The sequence below is a fragment of the Mauremys reevesii genome, linkage group 4 (assembly GCF_016161935.1).
Source record: "Mauremys reevesii isolate NIE-2019 linkage group 4, ASM1616193v1, whole genome shotgun sequence".
NCBI classification, from domain to species: Eukaryota; Metazoa; Chordata; order Testudines; family Geoemydidae; genus Mauremys; species Mauremys reevesii.
In genome coordinates this window covers 99,040,965-99,064,151 of record NC_052626.1, presented here as the reverse complement: position 1 = coordinate 99,064,151, position 23,187 = coordinate 99,040,965, and the positions used below count along the sequence as shown (strand labels likewise).

The following is a 23,187-nucleotide window of genomic DNA, read 5'->3' as shown; positions in this document are numbered from 1 at the left end:
ACACCTACTGACCACTAAAGAGGCTGTTGTTAATTTTGACACACACATACCCCCAGAGGGAATGCTTTTGCATTGTGTTACTGCACTGCAGCAGGAGCTTGCTGATGCTCTTGATATATTATGGGAAATTCAAGGAACAGTGCCAGCTGCTGCGTCACCTTTGCCTTGCTCACATCACTTGGGCTGTTCTGGGTGCCCCGCCTACCACACATCCAACACAGAATCTACAGTGGTCGCAAGGGAGGAAGTTCTACTGGAATGATATAGCCAAAGTACATCAGCAGCACAGTTGTCAAAGCAATGGAAAAAGTGTCAAGAGCTTGCTTCCCCTCTCTCATTGGGAAATAGGGTGACCAGGCAGCAAGTGTGAAAAATCGAGACAGAGGGTGAGGGGTAATAGGCTTCTATACAAGAAAAAGCCTCAAATATCAGGACCGTCCCTTTAAAATCGGGACATCTGGTCACCCTATTGGGACATGTCCCAGCAGGAGAGGGGCCCATTGCTGGGTCTTATCAGCCACTCCTCCCCCTCTTCTCAGATACAAATATTCCAAGTAAATTTAGGCAGTGATAAAACTGTCAATGTTTAGACATTTGATCTTGGTCAGAGTAAGGCTTTAGCGAAACATGGTGACAGTCCAGTCTGCACTACAGAACCAATGTTTGTAACCACATTAGTGGAGAGTCTTGCTGTAACCAGGTACCCTGCCGTATATTCGAGATGCAGATAAAGCCATAAAAAAACCTTCCAGGACGAATTGCCATCTCCTGAAGGATCATTTGGAATTTCCAGTATCCATGAATGACCCCATCTTGAAGTTATAGCATTCAAACCCGCATCCCTTTCAGCACAAAGACGTAAGCCTGATGTGGGGGACGATCACCTCTAGAAACAAGAAAGCAATTCAGTCTCCATGCCTGTTCAAGTCCTAAGATTGCTAATAAAGGGGAAATTATGGAGATTTTTTTTTTATTTTTTTTATTTTTTTTGGTAAGTTTTAGAAGCTACATTCTCAGAGCTGCAAAGTTTTATTGAATCTACTAACTCAATGTTACATATAAATTCTTTCTAACAACTGTCTAGATATCTCTTTAACAGAGCACACTTTAACAATATCTACAAATGGAACTATGAGACTGGGACCGTGAAATTCAACTGCACCTAGACCTCAAAACAGCCATCAGCTGTTGAACAGAAAAATCAGCTTTCAGTCAACTTGAATTGGATTTGAACCGACAACCTTTAGATGGAAGATTCCATGCTCCTGAACCAGTGATGGCCTTGCTTTTATCATCAACAACTATCTACTAGGAATGTATATGCAAACATCCAGCACTATAGGAAAGGTGGACTGCACTAGTAATACATTTTCTACTATAGCCCGTCATGTCCCTAGTCTAGGAATTTTATGTTATATTGTGCTCCAATTTGGACCTCGGGAGGTTAAAGGAGGAAGGGGGAGGAAAAAAATCTTTTCTTCAAAAAATGATTCCTAACATGAAATGCTGGACAACATAACAAGAGAGTTTTCACTGGAACCCCCTTCAACAATATATATTAATTAATAAAACCATCACTGAAAAGGAGACCAACTAAATAAGAGATTGTTACTGGTATGTAGAGATTATAGCCCTAATTCAGCCTTTAACTTCAGTGGGACTGCTCATGGTAGAAGATCAACATATATTTAAGCACTCTGCTGAATCAGGGCCCATGTAACTGGATTCAATTGTGTGGGAGTAGGTAGAATCTCTGCCGAGTCTTTTTCATTGCTGCTCTTATTATCTTGTTGTACGTAATATTTGTCCAACTGATCTGTCCAACTGAAATAAAGATAAAGCATTTGCCCCCAGAATCCCTCCCTGATCATTGCTAGGTTTCAACTTCTGCCTAACTATCAAAGAGAAGGGAGGGAAATCATCTGAGCATGTAGAGGAGAAACCAACCCACTATCTAACCCCCACTCCAAACACCAGCAAAAAGTGTGAAGAGGGAAGAAAAGCATAGGGAAAGAATGATGGGGAGACATTTAAAACAGAAATAAGGGCAACACCTGAATCATAGAATCATAGAATCTCAGGGTTGGAAGGGACCTCAGGAGGTCATCTAGTCCAACCCCCTGCTCAAAGCAGGACCAAACCCAACTAAATCATCCCAGCCAGGGCTTTGTCAAGCCTGACCTTAAAAACCTCTAAGGAAGGAGATTCCACCACCTCCCTAGGTAACCCATTCCAGTGCTTCACCACCCTCCTAGTGAAAAAGTTGTTCCTAATATCGAACCTAAGCCTCCCCCTCTGCAACTTGAGACCATTACTCCTTGTTCTGTCATCTTCTACCACTGAGAACAGTCTAGATCCATCCTCTTTGGAACCCCCTTTCAGGTAGTTGAAAGCAGCTATCAAATCCCCCCTCATTCTTCTCTTCTGCAGACTAAACAATCCCAGTTCCCTCAGCCTCGCCTCATAAGTCATGTGCTCCAGCCCCCTAATCATTTTTGTTGCCCTCCGCTGGACTCTTTCCAATTTATCCACATCCTTCTTGTAGTGTGGGGCCCAAAACTGGACACAGTACTCCAAATGAGGCCTCACCAGTGCTGAGTAGAGGGGAATGATCACATCCCTTGATCTGCTGGAAATGCCCCTACTTATACAACCCAAAATGCCATTAGCCTTCTTGGCAACAAGGGCACACTGAAGAAAGGAGACAAAAAATTAAGGATAACAAGGCAACGTGGAAAAGGAAGTAATCAATAAATAAAAACAATAAAATCCTGAGGAAGATGAGACGTTAGGGAAAAAAAAGAAAAATAAGAGTGGAAAAGAGATAAAATAGCAACTGAGTGAAGAAGGGATTGAGTCATTTATGGAAAAAGAGGACAAATATTGAATTGGGGGGGGTTAAATCAGAATAAAGGAATAAAAACTAATTCTAATGTAACTAGTGCATAAAAAAGAGGAAAATAATGAAAAGGAAAAATTGAGACTGAGGGAGAAAGAAAAGTAAGTCAAAAGAGGCTATAACAGAAGGGGAAAAACCTGAAAGGAAATTATTGGGAATGTGAATAATGTCCAGATTGCAGGAATTTTCTGCTAAGTGGAAGGTAAGGGCCAGTCTACACTGTAGCAGCCAGCTAGCATTCTGGGGATCTGATTATAACATGGCAGTCTCTCGGGGAGTAAAAACATTTGCAATGGAGAGAGGGTCAAACTATATTTTAGCCTCGTTCCCAAACTATGCAAATGCCCTGTAAAACATAAAGCTGCAGTACAGTCCGAGAACAGAGTTAAATCTGTCTACACTGCAAAACCAACTCTAGGTTAAGCTACATGAGAGAATCCAGAGTTTTAACTGGAGCACCCAATACAGTAGTTGTTACAGCACAGGCTGCACCTTTACCTTCCACTTAACAGACACCTTTTATAGTCTGGACCAGAGGTGGGCAAACTACGGCCTGCGGGCCACATCCAGCCCACAGGACCATCCTGCCCAGCCCTTAAGCTCCCGGCCGGGGAGGCTAGTCCTCGACCCCACCCTGCTGTCCCCTCACCCCCGCAGCCTCAGCTCACTGTGCCGCCAGCACTCTGGGCAGCAGGGCTGTGAGCTCCTGCCAGGCAGTGCAGCGGCGTGGCTGGCTCCAGCCGAGCAGCGCGGCTGCCAGACATGCTGCTCTAAGCAGCATGATAAAGGGGTGGGGGGTGGATAAGGGGCAGAGGGTCCCGGGGGGGCAGTCAGGGGACAGGCAGCAGGGGGCGATTGGATGGGGAGGAGGTTCTGGAGGGGGGCGGTCAGGGGATGGGGAACAGGGGGGTTGGATAGGCATGGGAATCCCGGGGGGCCTGTCAGGGGGCAGAGGCCAGGCTGTTTGGGGAGGCACAGCCTTCCCTACCCAGCCCTCCATACAATTTCAGAATCCCAATGTGGCCCTCAGGCCAAAAGGTTTGCCTACCCCTGGTCTGGACACTACTCAGAGGTGAGAAATTCATCCCAGTACTGAGGGCCAGCACAAGGCCCTGTGAATCTATAAAGCAGGCTGTGTGCACTGAGGTGAATTTCATTCAGAGGCAGTCTCCTAAGATTCCAGACATTTATTCTGTTCTCAATAGGATATTTGAAATTTCTGAACCGCAATCTGCCCTTTACTCAATAGCCGCATCAGAAAGCCCCATCCATGCCAAGAGTCTACCTGCTCCTGTACCCCCGTCAATTCAAAATCCTGTTGCCAAAGTTCTCTCCCACTCCTGTTATGTCCTTGAATCCATTCACTGACTTGCGATCTCTTGCTACATAGTCATCCTCATGTTCAAAGTGCTTCCTTTTCCGTGTGTCTTTAAGGTGCCTAGCACAGTAGCTTGGGACATTTGGGAACTACTGCAAAACAAACAACAAACAACTTAATCTCATACTTACCTACATCCCTGAACTATTTTTTTCCTAATACCCACTCTTGCTCACTACAGTCCTCCAAATTCCTTCTTCTTACTGTTTTTGCAGTTGCTCCTTACCTTTGCTCCTTCTGGCTGGTGGTGGGAGGTAGCAGTGGTCCCAGTGCCATTTTTACAGTGCACAGCCAGAAATGGTGCCATAGTCCTTAGTGAGGATCCTAGCCCTGTCCCTTCAGGGCCTATCCTGCCCACACTGAAGCTTCCATTGACTTCAGTGAGGCAGGATCAGGCCCCCAATGCAGACATTTTGCAAGCCAGCTTCTAAATGAAAAATAAAGTAAATGCAAAGATTGATCATTTAGGTTCCTCTCTGACATAATAGGCAAAGACTAAGGGCAGGCTGACTGCAGATGGGCAGAGGATCAGCACTATGGAGGACAGAACTAATGAACTAAACTCATCCACAGCTAAACTTATGAAAGATTCAGAAAACTATGTTTTAAAGAGACAAAATAGATGAATTTGAAAATAGATCACAATGCAGTAATCTGACTCCCAGGGCAGAGGCACAGAAAGAGTGGAGCCCAAAAGATCTCTGAGTATTTTGTTTGCAATGTAACTGGAGAAAATGGAGCACCAATTCAGTTCCCAATAACCACTGAACAGCTTATCTGAGTCCCTCCTCTTGACGTTTGTGCTCAAAGGGCCATCCTCTGTTTTAGTTAATGTGGCATTGACTAGCTACAGCCAGAACAATCTTTCTTGCCATTCTGCAGAAGCCTCCTTATCCCCAGATTTTAGCACAGAAATGCAACAAAAGCTTCCTGAGTTTTAATGAGTAAGGAATGGCTCTGCAAATTACAGGAAAATAATTACACACATCCTCTCACATGGCTCTGCATGTCACAGTTCCTATTTATAACTAACTCACTACAAGTCTGGATGACAGAAAATGGTCGCCAAGAAAATCAGGACATAGTTTAGCCATATGAGTTCTGATTTGTTGTGTGCAATCAATCTGCCCTCTGGTATTTCTAGTTTGCTCATCACCATATTAGCTAAGCACTATTATCTTTCCCCTCCTTTCTCCACTAAAAAGACTTGAAAACTTTTCAATATTCACAGTCAGTGACGCACCCAAAGCTTTGCCCAGCCTTATTACAAAGCTACTAAGAATTAAATGAAACTTCCAGCTCATTTCTGACATTCCTGAGCAGTTTGGTGCTGTGTACATCCAGCTCCCTTTGACCTGGCCTCCTTGCAAACAGGTGTTTAACCATTAATTACATTTTCTTAATTATATGAAATTCAGAGATGCTTCCAAGTTTTCCAGAATTTGCCCATCCAGAGCAGAAAAGGGTTGCTGCTGGAAGACGCACTAACAAAAAAATCAAATTTAGTTTGACAAGCATTTTAAAGGCTTATTGGTTTGCAATAGCAGTTACATATTGCATACACTGTGCGACTTGAATTAGCCGTCATGGTCATTAGACCCCTATTAAGATAACATCTGACCCTTCTCCCTAAACCTTTGTTCTTTGGAAGCATTTATCACTGGCCTCATTATGGTGGCACCCGCTAGTGCCAAGATCATTAAGATTTGCTCGGCGTTCCCCTATAAAAACCCGGCTTTCTGTGAGTTTATAACTCGGCTGTAAAGCGTCTTTGTCACACAAGGCCTCAACTAACAAAGAGAATGTGATTTCATTAAAATCTGAGTTGGGTTGGGGACTAGACAGAGATGATATGTTTGCATATTCAGACACTAAGTGAGACTCACAGCAAAACCCATTAACATCATAATTAAAAAACGTATTTGGTAAACTACAAGGACAATTAAAGATCAATACTATCCCCACTTCCTAACTCCTTATAGGCAATATGTCATCTACCAGGGAGTGCAGAATAGAGTACATGCTCTACTTTGTTACCCCAATCACACATGCTCTGAGCCCAACATAAATTCCCACTGTGCACAAGCTCTTACACCTCCTTATTCTGTTTTCCTTTTTTATTCTGGTGAAGCTCCCTCACTCTCTCCCCATTCCTCAGTGCTCACCAATCCTGAGCAAGATGCTGAAACGGATGCAAAGGGGTTTGTCCCAAAGTTAGGTATGTTCCACACTGCGCTTACCACATCTGTTATCCACACGCATTTGTCCCATGCCACAGAACTCCTGTAGATTCAAGAGTCTGGGAGACTTTTCAGCTACTTCATGGTCCATGCCAGAGAGACGAACGTGGAATTGCTCCCTGTTGATTGCCTTCCGCAAAGTTCTAATTGTTTTGCGGAGTCTCTTCTCAGTCCTTTTTCGAGCACAGCTCAAATCACATGTGTCTACAAGGTAACAAGGATGAAAATTAGGAGCAGAGAACTTCAGTATAAATGACAGTTGCGAGAATATTTGGTTTAAAACACTGGTCAATGCAAACAACTGAGAATGCAAACTGTGTGACGCAGGGGTGAAATCTTCAAGGAGAACACCAGCAAGCCAGAAGAAAATTAACAAATGGACAATTTTTAATGATCTTAGGGACTAGGCATAAATATCATACTTTCCAAACCAGTAAAACGAAGCTTCAAAACAGGAGATACTTTTTGTATGATTATTTTTTGCATAAAGGTGAAAGTGAAAGAAAGAAATTAAGGATCAAACTGCAAGAAGCCTTCCATTGCATTTTGGATTGTTCTCCAACCAACCTGTCACCTCCTTTTGGTTTGTTTCAAGCTCAAAGTCCATTGTGATGAACATTTCTTTAGCTGTCGTGGGTCTGCTGACGGCTCCAAGAACTTGCTTGCCAGAGCTGCATTTTAGGTTTACATAGTAGAAGCTCTCCATTACTGAGTTATGATTATCTGTATGAACAAAATTAAAAGAGGCAAAAGCTTGGCCAACTATGTTACTGGACATTCACTACAGCTCAGTAAATATTTTGTTATGAAGACTGCTAGGGGACTAAATGATTAACTCCAGATGCTAATAAACTACAAGCAACTGGGCTGCATCCTTGGCTAGTGTACTTTGCTGTAGCTTCAGTGACTTCAATTGACCAATAGCAACTTACACCAGCTGAGGATCTGGCCTCACTGCGCAGAAGGTACTGTCCACACTGAGATTAGAACCTTGCTAAAGCTACCAGATGGCTTAAATGTCGCTGCCGCTAGCAGAGTCCTAGTGTATCTTTTTTGGCCTGTGTAAACATATTAGAACCATTTTCAGGTTTTCCCTGCACAGAATAGGTTAGTCTTTTCAAGGGAAAAACTCTTGCCTGCTCTGGTCTGAGAGTGTGTGAAAGCTATGGTAGCTTACCACAGTTTTTCCACACAACTGGTCCTGGTCCCAGTATGCACAGGCCTTACAGAGACTATTGTTTAAAGTTTCACTAAGGAAACAAGTTCAATTTAAGGAAACATCCTGAGCACGTTTTGGCTCTTGGATAAATATATGTTCTTGCTAAGTGTGTAGTACAGATGATCACTCCTATTCTTTCAAAGCCAAACATATTGACATGCTGATTTGATTCTTCATATTCAATCAAGTAAAAAATTCACCATGATATGACCATGTGCTGAGTCCTCATTCTGCATCTTGTTTTCATTATAAAGAATATTCAGACTCATCTCAAACAGTACCCTGTGGGCAGATCACATGGCACCCCTTGTTTCCAGCTGCCTTTACAGGCTTCCAGCTCATCCTTTCACCAGAAAGGAGCTGAAAACAAGAGGGAGGAGCCAGCCTCGTCACTGTGTCCATTAGGATCTACTGCTGCATAAGTGGAAGAGAAGAGAACCAGGAGCCAACCTTGGGGACCACAGTCACCAGAAGGAGAAAAGCCAGGAGCTTCTTCAATGCGACATCAGGGACACAGTATGATCATTCAGGTCAGGTCCCAGGGAGACAGAGGAGGCAGGAGATGTGACTGGGAAGAGGCATGGTCCATAGGATCAACAGGGCAAGGAGAGGCAGTTTGCAAAGTTCTTTGACTATTAAGATGCAGCCCATGCCATGAAAATATTTCAGAATCCCTGAATTACAGCATTCGCCTGCTTACCTTCATATATACATCCTTACCTGGTAATATCTGTTGCAGATCTTCTCGAAACATCTCAGTCTTTTTCAAACTACATTTTCCTTCATTAAACTTAAAGGTTACACTTGTCTTGATGGTTGAGGTATCTTCAGAGAGAAACAAGGACGTGTGACTTTCAATGAGAAAAAGACTGGAACTACTAGGGCAATGTCAAGCAGGTCACTAAAAGGACATTATAACCTGTAAAACTATCCATCACTACCATGCTGCGTTTTGTGTGTGCAGAGCTGGATACCAGTTTTCTTCAGCTGGTAAGTTAGTTCATAACTGGAACTGGAGTAACAAGTTGGGATATATTTTATTTAACCAGGAACAATAACGATCATAGGGCCAGGTCCTCAGCTTCACTGAACTCAAAAGAAATATGCCATTTAACACCAGCTGAGAATCTGTCTCCCTACACTTATCTATAGTAGCACCTTTCATCCACTTAGCTCCCAAATGCTTTATACATTTTACTATCCAGCTAAACAAACTATATGTTATATATAGCCAAAATATTTCCACCTGAGTGCCTCAAAAGAGGCACCTAAATCCTCAGCTCCGCTGTTCACCTTAGCTACTGACCCTTTTCTGTATTCTCATTTTCAGGATGCAGGAATGTGGGAGATGCTGGTGAAGCAGTGCCCGGACTTTGAGGAGGATCATTGTGTGTGTGTTGTGCACACTCAGGTAAAGAAGAGGAAGCAAAAATGAAGGTAATAAACTGAAGGAGAGAACATCACAAAAACTGAATAATATACCCCTGTTTTACACTGCCCTACTCAAAGAAATGAGCCACATCACAGCATGCAAGTCTAGTAATTACCCAGGCAAGTAGATTCATTTGTATTTTGCTGTTTTTTCTTAAGCTGAGAAGAGCTGCCACAGGTAAGAGTGTAGGCGTCTTGCATTCCTAACAGACAGATTATACAGGTAGACGTTAAAGGCAGGAAGCAGGTTACACATACAGATGGGATATGCACACAGGTTTTAAGACATTGGTAGTTTGCTGATCTTTATTCCCTTTTTTTCCCAAAGTCAGAGCTTGGGGTAACTACCTGCATTTTTTTAAACAATCAATGTTTTAAAAGAGGTCAGATATAAATGTGGCTTTGCCCTCTTGTCTGTATGTGGTCCTTAACCAAAGGCTGGTCCTGTTTCCTGTTCCCCAGGACACAGGGGCTGGGAGTGCCATGCAGGCAGCATGCTCAGATGCAGAGGATGGAGTGCCTCACATCCCTGAACAACCTTGGCCAGTTGTGGAATGGCACGGACAGCACTGGGATTTCTATCATATCCTCTTCACCGAAGAGAACAACTGTTATGATCTGGGGTATCTGAGGGTAAAGTAGTTATACAAGATAGAAAAAGGGGGATTCCTAGGGCTCTGGCAGGGACCTGAAAATCCCTATATAAACAGAAGAAGTTTCTCTTTTTTCATTACTTATTCTAGGCTTTCACAAGAGTAAGTATTGTTATTCCTAAATTCTCTACATAGCAGCACATATTGAACAGCCTTATGTTTTGTTCTGTTTGGACTTACCAGAAATCAAATGGACCTCGGAGGGACAGTTTAAGATGCACCTATCACTCCCATCACTCTTTATACAGGACAGCAATACTTTGGGTGATATATCATCAGGCATGGACCTCTCTATCTCTAAACAGGATAAAACACAAACACTCATGGGAGAAGTAAAACATCCGCATTCACAGAAAGACAGACTTGCAGCTACATCTGTCACATAACTGGTACCAAACTGCATCCATGCAATTAACATTCTGCACAGAGAGAAGTGGGAGGGAACTAAAAAAAACTAAATCACACCCGGATCAAACACCATGTGTAATTTCCTTTCACATAAAACTATCCCAGCATATTTTTTCATGCAGGAAAGCACAAAAGAGAATGAAAGAATAAGCCTAGATAAAAGCACAGAAAAGAAAGCACCAAAACCCCTCAAAGTATCTCCTGTTTTTCACCTGTTTCAACAATGGCCATCATGGCTGATTAAAAAGTAAAGCAAAAATCTAATGAAGAAAATAATGATCCATGCTGCTTTGTTGGATGGATCAAGATTTTCAGCATTGCCTTGAGCTGCATAGACTTCAAGCACACCCAAAGTATAAAAATGTCTTCTATGCACCTTACCGACACAGTCCTTTTTATTCCAGTGTAATTTGTGGCTGGAATGACACTGACATTCATAATCCCCCAGTGTGTTCACACAGGTCTTCTGGCAGCCTCCATTGTTGATACTACATTCGTTAATATCTAAAGAGGAGGGAGAAAAAGGCCTTTTTAAAATATTGGTCTAGTATCATTTTCATTCAGCGCTGAATTCACACAAATAAAAATTGGGTAACTGTGCACACAAATGCTGCTCTGTATAATTTGGATCTGATTCTATGGGCAACTTTTGAAAATCTGACTGTATATGCTTCTGCATTCCCTACAACCCTTTAGCTGATCAAAATGGTTTAGTTGTGTGTTAAATATGCCCCAAATTGACTATGTTACAAACATTCCAGCCTCCGCAATGTGCTTCAAAAGTTAACAGAGCATTGTTTATGGTTATTTATTAAGTTTGGAACAAAATCAGACGATCGGATACAAGATTCACACTGACCATTTGTCTTAAACGTTCAGATGCATAAATATGTTGCGATACATTTTATCTCACTGTTAATGAGTACACGGGGGCAATACTCTGTTGCATATTGTTACCCCATTTGGCTGAGTTCTTAGCCAATATTCAGGGCCTTGCCAGGTTGCTTCCATTAGGGTGAGGAATCAGTTATACAAGTCAGATAGTTTTGTGTGTGTGTGTGCGCGCAATCCTGTTTAATTATAAAGAACATACACAAAGCCTTGTTTTCCTGAACATAGGGGGTAAGAATAGGAGGGTGTTGGGACCTCGGTTTCAATGGATCTAGAACCTAGAGCTGGAGGGGCCCTGAGTCTCTAATACTCCCTTGTGATCACCAAAGGAGATGGATGAAGATATCTCACCGATCCTGAAAGGTCAGGCTCCACAGGAAGTCCTATCAGAATGCCCAAGGTACGTGGTTGCCTGATTGGCTCACACCCACTACTGAAGCCAGGAAGTGACCTGTATGGCCTGTCCGAGCACTATGCACAGTCTCTCTCTGTTGCTGCTGCCTCAGACCCTTCTGAGATTGACTTGAGGCAAGTTAGGGAAAGGACACAGCTGTTACTATGTAGATTACACAGGAACAAACATCACTGCGAATCTGGGCTATTGCCTTGATAATAAGCAAGCACTGAAACTTTAATCCTTTGCCGCTGAGTTATGTTCTTTCTATACACAGCTCCCCTTGGCTTGTACATGTCCAAACCAGACAGTCTCTATGCAAAAGAATAAATGGACACAAATCTGACATCAGGAATCATAACATTCAAAAACCAGTGGGAGAACACTTCAACCTCTCTAACCACTCAGTGACAGACTTGAAGGTGGCAATTTTGCAACAAAAAAACTTCAAAAACAGACTCCAAAGAGAGACTGCTGAACTTGAATTAATATGCAAATTAGACACAATTAACTCAGGCCTAAACAGAGACTGGGAATGGTTGGGTCATTACACTAATTGAATCTATTTCCCTATGTTAAGTTCTCCTCACACCTTCTATGGGTCATCTTAATTATCACTTCAAAAGTTTTTTTTCTCCTGCTGATGATAGCTCATCTCAATTGATTAGACTCTTCCTGTTGGTATGCATACTTCCACCTTTTCATGTTCTCTGTATGTATAAATATCTCCTGTCTGTGTGTTCCATTCTATGCATCTGAAGAAGTGAGCTGTAGCTCACAAAAGCTCATGCTGAAATAAATTTGTTAGTCTCTAAGGTGCCACAAGTACTCCTGTTCTCATAACAGCAGTGTTCATCCATTCTCCTGTGTTCCCAGTTCCCACTCCCCAGGGTAATGATGTGATTGCACTACCTTGAGTCAGGGGTGCATGGTACCTTACTACCAGTCAGTATGAACAGGGGTGACAGAATCAGGCTCCATGTTAATAGAAAGATGTTCATATAAGACTGCATTAAGTACAAAGGGGAAATGAACTTGGTCCTGTTTGCCACATTGCAAAACTACCACAAACCTGATTATCTGTCTCTGCCTAAACAAGGTCCAGGACTGGAATGGCAGAGATGTTGCGGTCAGGAGGGGAAAATGGCAATACTGTGTGGGGAAGTCTGCACCGCATCTGCCTTCATTAGACAAGACTCAAGCCAGCTGCAATTAGTCCCTTGCATTAATAAGCAATGAGGTTGGGATTTTCAAAGGAGACCTTGGGAGTTAGAGGCCCAAATCTCATTGAATGGGTGCTGGGTATGTAATTCCCTTAGGCTCCCCTGAGAATCCCAGCCTAAATTCATCCCCATGGTTACAAGCATCTGATATGCTGCAAAGGAGAATTGTGAAAATAGCAAAGTATTTGCATCATGGTCCCCAAGATCAAGCCTGCCCATTCTGCCTCATATTCACATATGCCTATCAGTGAACTGAATACATATATATAGTCATAGAAGATCTTGCCCATATTTCACATGAAAATAGCTTTGTTTTCATTTAGTGTCAAATAACTCAGGCTGCTTCATATGAACATTCTGCAAGTTTCCTTGCTTCAGATGTCAGACCATGTCAACATATTGGTCTTTTTCATTTAGGGTTTCTTTGGAATCAGAAGTAAACAATTTAGGGCCAAATTCTTAGCTGGTATAAACCAGCGTAACTCCATGACTATTGTGGAGCTACACCAGTTTAGATCAGATGAGGATCTGGCCGTTAGGCTTGTTGGTAATGTGCATTTATTCTAAAGAAAGCCTTCAAAATAGCTAACATCATAATTCATTTGAAGCCTTTTCTTACAAGTTTGCAATTAGTGTACAGAACGCCACATGAAATCAATGGGAATTTTTCATGTGGAAACACTGTTGGATCATGGCTTTAGTATCTACATGTGGAATGCATCTGTTTGTTCTAAAATCATTTAAACTAGAAGACAAGCATGGAGGATAAGCTAATAGTCAAGCATGGAGGATTGTGTTTCATTTTTGGACTGTCTCCCCTTTTGAAAAACTGCCTGGAAAAGACAAAGGATACATTTGCTGTACAGGGTTTTAGACACATGGGTCCCAGTGACTTTAATGAGCATTGCTCCAGCACTCTGACAAACATATACACTAGTATCTTTTTATACTCACCTCCACAATGTGTGAAGCCATAGAGAGTGTATCCTTTGTTACAACTACACTCAAAAGAGCCTGGATGATTGATGCACGTATGGTCACATGTCCTTTCAAAAGAACATTCATCAATGTCTGTAATTTTTAAAAGGATACATTAGCGTCTCTGGGCTTGTCAAGGAAGCATTTATGAGCTAGCAAAGTTGGATATAGAAACACACGGCTTTATATGACCTAAGCAAATTCTTTTAAAGCCATTAGTCTGTAACATATTGAAGTAACAACTTTTAAGAGAGCAGTTAGTTTGCCAAGTAAGACATTTCTTGGCAAGTGAGTAAACTGAGGTTATATTTTTAATAGTAATGTTTAAAATAAATTGCTGCAAAGTTCTCTTCAGTGCAAAAGACCATCAGCAGAAAAAAAATACTTCTTCGAGGGAAGGCAACACAAAGTCAGCAGGAAAAATATTTTCAAAGTAACTTTCCATTTCCTTCTGCCTTTTTACAAAACTGGGAGGCCAAATTTTTACCTCAACTGTGCATATGCACAGTGGCGGCTCCAGGCACCAGCGCTCCAAGCGCGTGCCTGGGGCAGCAAGCTGTGGGGGGCACCCTGCAAGTCCCTGCGAGGGCGGCAGTCAGGCAGCCTTCGGTGGCATGGATTCGGCGGCAGTTCAGTGGCTGGTATGCCGAAGCCGCAGGACCGGCGGACCTCCCACAGGCGTGCCGCCGAATCCGCGGGACCGGGGACCTCCCGCAGGCAAGCTGCTGAAGGCTGCCTGACTGCCGTGCTTGGGGCAGCAAAAAAGCGAGAGCCGCCCCTGCATGTGCAGTGCTTGTTTTAGATCTGTGCTAGGCCTCTCACCTACTGACTGAAATACTTCTCCCAAAGGCGAAAAAAGGACAGGAAGCTTTGGGAATTCGTGCAGGTGAAAGGCGTCAGGCTGTTACCCCTAGAAACCCAAATGCTCTCCTTGGCTATACAGAGCATGGGCTTCTGCAGAAGCTTCCTCCACCCAGCCCGAGCAAAGTGCCTCAGTGCAGTTCTGGAGGGACCACCACCAGGGTCTATTCTTTTCTTTGTGCAACACCACTGGATACAGTTATCATTAGGCCACAGATTCATCACACTGCACATCTTGGGCTTAAGGCTTATATGCCTTAAGCCTTTGTGTTTAATGCTGGCTAGAATGTCTTTGCTTCATCCACCTGAATTTTTCCTGGGCATTTTAATCATTTTGTATATCGTACACTTACACTGAATTTGGTTTTTTAGGTAATGGCCCAATTCTGCTCCCACTGAAGTCAACGGCAAAGCTCCCATGGATTCCACGGGCAGCAGGATCAGAGGCCCTAAATGTTTATTATATTATCATCAAAATAACTCTATGCTGCTATAACAAAATATTAAACATGATGAGGGTTATCCTGTTCCCATAGAAGTCTGTGGCAAAACTCCCATTGACATAAATGGGAACAGAATTGGAGTCTTACACCAAATTTGCTCTTTAAGGGATCAGGCCCAAATCAAGCTACATCAAGTTTACAAGATTCTAGAAGTGACAGAAAAAACAGACAAAAGGAGATATAAATCCTTAAAATAGACATTCATAAACAACTTCCATCAGAAATCTTGGAAATCCTACATTTCTCTGGCAAGTTTGCACTGCATAAATATTTGTCCTGTTAAGTCTGATCTAAAAAAAAGATTAGAAATAGCCACACTGGAGTGAAGTTTCTTTCCTGATAGTTCCATTTTCTGCCATTCTCTATTATTTTCAGATAACCATTCAGTGTACAGTGAACACTCTTTCAAACAAATCTCCCACTCTGATATCATGCCAAAGGCTTTGATTTTTAACAGCAACTTTAGAAAGAAGAAATCATGGAAATCATTCTGAAGTCTACCAGCACCTCATTACTTCAGTAGGTATCCAAGTCAATCTTATTTATTTTACCTTTTTTGCCTCCCCATGCACATACCTTGACAAGACTTCTCATCTGTCAATAATTTAAATCCTTTTTTGCAGCTGCAATCAAAACTGCCGACAGTGTTTTTACAAAAATGATCACAGCCTCCATTGCTGGCCTGGCATTCATCAATATCTGTAACAGAAAAGTGATTAGCAAATAAAAGGAACATGTTTGGTGTCCTTTCGTTGGTAGATCCCAAAGACATACATGTTCTGTGAATGAAACGGCTGGACTTGACTGGAAAGTTCTGTGCAGGGAGAGTCCTGAACAAGATTCAATAACTAAATCACCTCGAACTTTGGGAAAATTCAGATTCAGAAATGATCTTTGCAGTTCAGCCTCATTTCTGTATTATTTCCTTTCATCTGACATACTGCTCTCAAATTCACTTTTGCTTGAGCACACACATACAGGGGGCTCCTTCTTATCTCATCTGTTTAGAGACGATAAAGTCATTTGTCCTTCTGGAAAGCCTTTAGAGCCTTAAACTAAGCTTTTCTCTTTAAAGGTCTTAACTTTGTAAAAATTCTTTCTCTCTTCCTCCTTGCCAAAGCATTTCAGAAATTACAGACAGAAGAGACCTATAGGGTCACCTTACCCTTCCCACACCAATGTCAGATTATTGAGTTCTTTGTCTAATTCTAAATAAGCCAAGCAAAAGGGACTCCATCACTTTCCTTGGCACAAGTCTAACAGACCTCACTCTTGGGAATTTTATTCTAATGTGCGACCTACATTCTCCTTTGCTCGTTTTCAACATGTTATTCCTTGTTATATCTGATTGGCACAGCATAAATAATTCCACACCCATCTTCACATTTAGACCCTTCAAATGCTTGTTATAATATCAGGCTGACGATCTGCTCCTCCATGGGGATATACACCTGTAATAGCCTGCATGCATGCCTTGGCCCGTGGATTAGCAGGCTACATTTACCTCCATTGTACCACCAGTGCATTGCTACCTCCTGATTAGAAAAAGAGGCCATACTGGAGATCGGAAGGGCGTCAACGGCAAAGCAGAGATACTTTGCACTCATATGCTCCATATCTAGGACTGGTGCAACAGGGACCATGTGAAAGGGGATTGTGCATCACTCCCTGCCTCAATGCTTCCCTAGTGCTCTCCAATCCCCAGATAGATACACATTGGCTTTTTCTCAGGAATGCTTCAACTAGTTTCCCTTTGAGTTTAGTGCACTTGCTGCTAGGTGTTTATACAGGTATGTTTCCAAAAGTGCAAAATCTACCTTTACATGTCTTCCCATCAAACTGGAGTGTAAATCCGATGGGACAGCTGCAGTGAACTCCAGTCGAGGTGTCTTTGCAAGTGCGGTCGCAGCCACCATTATTTACAGCGCATGTTTCTAACACAGAAAAAATAAAGCTAATATTTGTACAGAAATGTTGTAAGGGAAATAAGGTAGCATATGGTGCTAGTAGTGGCCCACTCCATTTCTATTCAGCTATATTGTATATTTAGAGACGGAAGAAAATATCTACATTCCTTGTGTCTTTTCCTGTCTGTCTAATTTATGTACGTACCAGTTTTAGCATGACGTCTGGCTGGGGATAGGCAACCACCATCCCTCCCCAAGCCACTTCCAACTTTCTGTGTGGCTTCCTCAAGGCTCTGTCCTTCTCTTTTCCCTGTACATCTTATCTCTGGGAAATTTCATTCATAAACACAGATAGCATAGAGATGTAGCTTAATTTCTCTGCTTCAAACCTGTCTCCTTCTGCCCACATTAAAATCTTGGCCTGTCTCTCCAACATCTCCTCATGGATGCCATCAGCTCAAATCAACATGGCTGATAAAGAATTTCTATTCCTGCTCCCCAAAGCTCTCTCTTCTGCCTTCTTTCTCAATCCCTGTAAAGAACACCACCATCCTGCCTGTCAGTCTGGCCCATAACCTGGGTGTCAACTTTGACTCTGCTTTACTTCCACAAATCTGGGTGTCAGCAACCAGGGCCTGCAGCAGAGCCAGTCTCCCAACAAAATGAGCACAGCTGGCCTGTAATAGGCTGCCCAATTGGCTATGTGGCCTGACTGATTGGAAAAGTCAGTAGACTGACTTTTAAGACCAGCAGCAGATCAGTGGCTGCCCAGTGGTCGCAATAGTTCCTGTACCTGCTGGTTCAGCCCTGCTCCTGCCTCACCTCACTCCAGGTAACCAAGTTATGACCCTCGGATTTAATTCCTGACCCGAGTTGAGCTCTGACTGTTGGCTCTGGCACCTGGGAGCTGAAGAACACCTGCAGTCTGCCACAGAACCCCATAAACACCATGCAGACCAAGACCATCAGGCTGCCCACAATCTGGCCATAGACGACAAAGTGTGGCTCTTGACCAGAAACGTAAATCGAGTGGCCCATCCACCAAACTAGACTACCATACCCAAGCCCCTTCAAGACTATAAAATGGGTGAAGCCAGTGGCCTTCGGATTATAGATGCCCAAGTCCTTGAAGATCCATCCTGTCTTTCAGATCTCACTTTTAAAGCCCTATATCGAGAACCCATCCCAAACCATTTCAATCCAGCACCCACAAAAGCCCGCAGACAGGAAAGTACTTGGCCCACTGGATCCTTGACTCTCAGTGAGTGAGAGGAAAGCCCCAGTTCTTGGTGGACTGGGAAGGGTATGCTCTAGACAAGCAGTCTTGGGAAGCAACAAAGAACAGCCATGCCCTGGACCTATTACGAGAGTTCCATCGGAAGTACGGAGAAACCAGGCCCCAAGGCCCTGTGAGGCGCCTGCAAGGAGGGAGCACTGTCAGGCATCAAGGCTTGCAGCACAGTCAGTCTGGAAGCAGGACCTGCAGCAGAGCCAGTTCCTGAGCAGCCTTGCCTCTCTCCAGGTAACTCAGTTCTGATCCTTGGCTCTGATTCCTAACCTCTGACTTTGGATTTGCCTTTTGGCTCTGGCACCTGGGCTCCAACTCCTGGCTCCAGCTCTCAACCTGGGCTCCAATTCCTGGCTACTGACTCCTGTTCTAACCACTAGGAGTGACTCCTTCTCTGACCATTAGACCTACTCCAACCACTAAGCACAACCCCCTACGTCCCAGTCAAAGACATCAGGCTATGTCTAATCCTGCCAATTCTTCCTGCAGAACATCTCTAAGATATGGACTTTCCTATCCATTCACACAGCTAAAACTCTCTTCCAAGCTCTCATTATCTCATGTCTCAATTATTGCAACATCCTTCCTCTGGCCATGACAAATGCAATCTTGCCCTGCTTGCATCCATTCAAAATGCTGCTGCAAAGATAATCTTCCTAGCTCATTGCTTTTACCATATCAGGATAGCTCAGTGGTTTGAGCATTGGCCTGCTAAACCTAGGGTTATGAGCTCAATCCTTGAGAGGGCCACTTAGGGATCTGGGGCAAAAATCAGTATTTAGTCCTTCTAGTGAAGGCAGGGGGCTGGACTCGATGACCTTTCGAGGTCCCTTCCAGTTTTAGGAGATTGGTGTATCTCCAATTATTAAAACATCATCCTCCCTCTCTGGCTCCCTCATCTCTATTATATCAAACATAAGCTGTTTGTTTTCACTTTCAAGGCCCATCACAGCCTGTCCCCATTCTACTCCTCATCTCTCATTCAGCATGGAAAAGTTGACTCCTACCTCCATCGCCCACTTGAATTTTCAAACAAGCACCTTTGTGCTTTCCCCCATGCTACCCTTGACAGTTGGGAGGAGCTCCCCATAAACATCTACAAAGCTACCTCATCATCAACCTTCAAAACCCTCCTCAAAACTCTCCTTTGCTGTGATGCCTACAAACAAAAAACAAAAAAAACCCACACATGACAACAGTTACACTGAAACCATTGCTAATCATACTGGCCATATTATCTCATTGTTTCCTTGTATTCCACCATTGGTTTGTCTCCAACAATCTGTTGCCTCTTGTCTGACACTTACATTGTAATTTCTTGGGGCAGGGAACATCTTTTTGTTCGCTCCTAGGTGCTCCGGTAATATAAATAATAATAATAAGCTCGCTAGCACAGAACAGTGGAGACTGCCCTTCTCCTCTGCTAGACAGCTCCACAGCATAGGTGTGGGGAATGAACTTCTCTCATCTCCCACTGATCTTAACGGGCCTGTTGGGAGCTCAATACTTTTAAAAATCAGACTGCTTATTTAGGTGCCTAAATAAGGATTTTGGAGCCTAACTTTAGTCTCCGATTTTTGAAAGCTTTTGCCTCTGCCTCCACCGCTTTGATGAGACTGCCAGCAGGAATAGGAAATGATCAGTGCCAGCTGCGGAGATGTTTTTGTGACACAGATATCTGTTCACTCGGAACTGCACTGAGATCACAGGGACTTGTTCCACAGTCCCCTGGATACACCTTTGGATTAAATAGAACACAACTAAATTTAGTACATACTGAAATATTTCAGGAGAGAGACGATGTGTGGCACTTCCCTAGGAGAGGAAAAAAAGGGAAGCATTGGAAATTCCTTGTTGTACTATGGGAATTTGCCACCCTTCCCAGCTCCCTATCAGCTACAAAATCAAGGGTGAACTCCAACTCCAAACAAGCCTGTCCTTACAGTCCATTTAAAAGAGACACACACAGGGAGAAATAGTGCACCTTATTGTTAAAGGGACAAAACAAGTTTAGAGGATACTGCGCCTGATTCTCGTTTTCCATACACCGTATTTATACTGTTATCACTATCTACCTCAGGGAACCAGTTAAAAAACTGGTGGTCCAGTGAGCTACTTTCAACATGGTTAAAGACTGTAATATAGATAGGACCTAACCATGCTCCCACTGCTGAGTTAAAACCTTGGACAGTCGCAGATTTTAGCCCATATACAGAGGTAGAGCTAGATCCTGTCCATACTACAATTTTACTCTATGGTGACTGAGTCCCCTAACTTAGCTAGATCTGTAAGGTCAGGGAGCCTGAGTAAAGAAGAAGAAGAATTATATGAAAGTGGTTAACATTCTGGGAAGCATCTAAACAGACTAGAACCCTGCTTTCCACCAGGAGCTGGATGTTCACAGTGCATGTCTCAGAGATAGGAAGGATAGTCTCGTTGAAGCACTGGACTAGGACTCACGAAACCCAGGGTCAGTTTCCAAACTTGTAGTGGGACTTTGGGCCAGTCCCTTAAATCCCTCTGTGCCAATCAAAACGGCCAGTACCAAAAAGTTTAAAGGTTTTGAATTTAATCTGACTCTAAAAGAAATCATCTGACTAGGCGTTTGAGTTTTATATTCAAGCTCTGAACCGCAGAATAGTCAGACTGGGGAACTCAGTAGTTACGGGGTAGGTAGAGAGCAGGTTTCTTGGCTCTGGTTCAGCTCATACTTCTATACATCCCGAATACTATACATGATTACTTATATACTATAGGGACATAGCCTTTCCTTAGAGGTGAGCGAGCATCCATTGAGTTCAATGGGTAATGCATGCCTCTCCAAGGGCAGACTTCAGCCCATAGTCACAATAGCTATGTTCGATGACAGCTATCCAAGACAGTAAGGGTTCACCATGCAAGACTAGTTAAGAAACCCCACAGCAAAACAAGATAGGCACTTTTACCCATGATCAGCCGCCGCTTTACTCGCTTGTCCACATCCGCTCCTGCTGTGGTATTACTCTCAGATATCTCAGCTACAACCTCCTCTCTTTCTGTAATGCAAGTACATGGGGGGGAAAAATCAGTGAGTGGTGATGTGACTGTTGGTACCTAATGCAGTAGCCAACTATCTTGTATGACACTTCTTTTGAAATCCAATTCTAAAACAAAGCTAAACTCTACAATTAATTGAATCAAATATCATAAGCAGAAACAGTCAGAAATAAACACTTGAAAACAAAAACATTAAAACTCCCCAATTAAAAATGTGATAGCTTTTCTTGTTGTTTTGTTTTAATTTGCTTTTCAAAGACCCAGAAACCTTAAAACATAGTAGGTGTGGTGAACAGAACAACAAAAGGGTTAATCAGAGACAAGATGCTACATACCAGTGTCCTGCCATCCTGATCACCCATTGGCAGGGCCGGCTCCAGGCACCAGCTAAGGAAGCAGGTGCTTGGGGCGGCCAATACAAAGGGGCGGCACTCCGTCCGCTATTGGGGCGGCCTGTCCGGGTCTTCAGTGAGAATTCAGCGGCGGGTCCTTCAGTCTCTCTCTTCCTCTTTGAGCTGCCACTGAAGTGCCACCGAAGAGGAAGAGAGGGAGGGAAGGACCCGCTGCCGAACTGCCGCCGAAGAATGGAGTGGCGTGATTGAGCTGCCGCCAAAGTGCCGTCGATCGGCTCTTTTTTTTTCCAGCTTTGGACAGCAGAAACCCTGGAGCCAGCCCTGACCATTGGCTAATGAAAGAGATGGCTGACTATGGCTAGGTTTTTGTTTTTAATCAATGGTCAGAGACTGGTCATCAAAGCATTTGTGTTCATCCACCAAGCACTTCTTTACGTAAGAATGGATGCCTTTCTAACAGATATCCTTTAGTTCAATCAGACGTTATGGGTTTGATGCAGGAATTGCTTGTTGAAATTCCTGCGTTATACAGGAAGTTAGACTAGATGATCCTAGAGGTCCCTTCTGGACTCTATGAATCTATGAAAACTTAAGAAAATGGAAAGAAATTGTCCCCTGGTTAATAATATGTGTGATGCTTCACAGGTACCAGAACAAAATATACTTAAAAACAGATTTTTTTTTCTTAAACATGCTGGGCCAATTCTTCTGTGCTTCTCACACAGTCAGAAAGCAGCCTGTAAGGAGCAGATGGAGACATAGGGGAACCTCCATGGGATGTAAAGCCAACACAATCAGCTCTACACCACCTCCTTCTGGCCTTTCCTAGCACTCTGGTGGCTCCCCAGATAGTGGAATGCTCCATAAGAGATTTCCTGCAGGCATCACTTAAAGCAGCCCTAAAGTTTCTCTAAGTTATGCCAGGGGCCAAACTGTATCCAAATTCAGGGGTGGGGGGTGGGGAGTGGGGCAGAAATGTGACCTAGAACCACTTTTCCTTGACATCCAGGTCTTGCATCAAGCATGGGTTGGCCAGACCCATGGATCCGGCCTATGCTTGTCGTTTCGGCCTCTATGCAATTTTTCATCAATAGAACTGGAACATATTACTCCTGCAGAAATGGTAACATTTTGAAACTCATTTACATGTCAGTCATCAACAGAAAAGAATTCATCCACTGCTTACTGACCAAGGCAGGTTTTCCCATCCGAGTGCACTGTGTACTTTGGGTGACATCCACAAATGGGCCCATCATCGGCATCCTCACACGTATGCTGACACCCACCATTCCCATGATTGCACGTCACTGGAAAGAAAACATACAGTAGAGCCTCAAATTTCCAGATCCCTGCACAGGGCTGAATTTACCCTTCTTGTGTGTGAATGTTAACATGACTCCCATACTAGAGCTTTCAATACTAATTGATGGATTTGTACAATGACATTTTGAAAACCCACTGATTTAAGTTGATATTTCACTTCATCAAAAATGTGCAGTCTAAATAACATGTCATCCTAGCACAT

At 43.3% G+C, this 23,187-nt stretch overlaps 1 protein-coding gene across 2 annotated transcripts in view; it reads right to left on the bottom strand.

The window, feature by feature from the left end:
• SCUBE2 (signal peptide, CUB domain and EGF like domain containing 2) overlaps positions 1 to 23,187 on the bottom strand; it is a 64,416-nt gene that overhangs the window by 21,027 nt on the left and 20,202 nt on the right. For both annotated transcript variants that reach the window (XM_039536956.1, XM_039536955.1), the window contains 11 exons: positions 22,853 to 22,969; positions 21,219 to 21,308; positions 16,896 to 17,012; positions 15,655 to 15,777; positions 13,691 to 13,807; positions 10,610 to 10,732; positions 10,001 to 10,117; positions 9,284 to 9,370; positions 8,457 to 8,561; positions 7,085 to 7,240; positions 6,518 to 6,721 (listed from right to left, as the gene is read on the bottom strand). In XM_039536956.1, the coding sequence (XP_039392890.1) occupies positions 6,518 to 6,721; positions 7,085 to 7,240; positions 8,457 to 8,561; positions 9,284 to 9,370; positions 10,001 to 10,117; positions 10,610 to 10,732; positions 13,691 to 13,807; positions 15,655 to 15,777; positions 16,896 to 17,012; positions 21,219 to 21,308; positions 22,853 to 22,969 (1,356 nt within the window). The remainder of the gene's footprint in view (positions 1 to 6,517; positions 6,722 to 7,084; positions 7,241 to 8,456; positions 8,562 to 9,283; positions 9,371 to 10,000; positions 10,118 to 10,609; positions 10,733 to 13,690; positions 13,808 to 15,654; positions 15,778 to 16,895; positions 17,013 to 21,218; positions 21,309 to 22,852; positions 22,970 to 23,187) is intronic.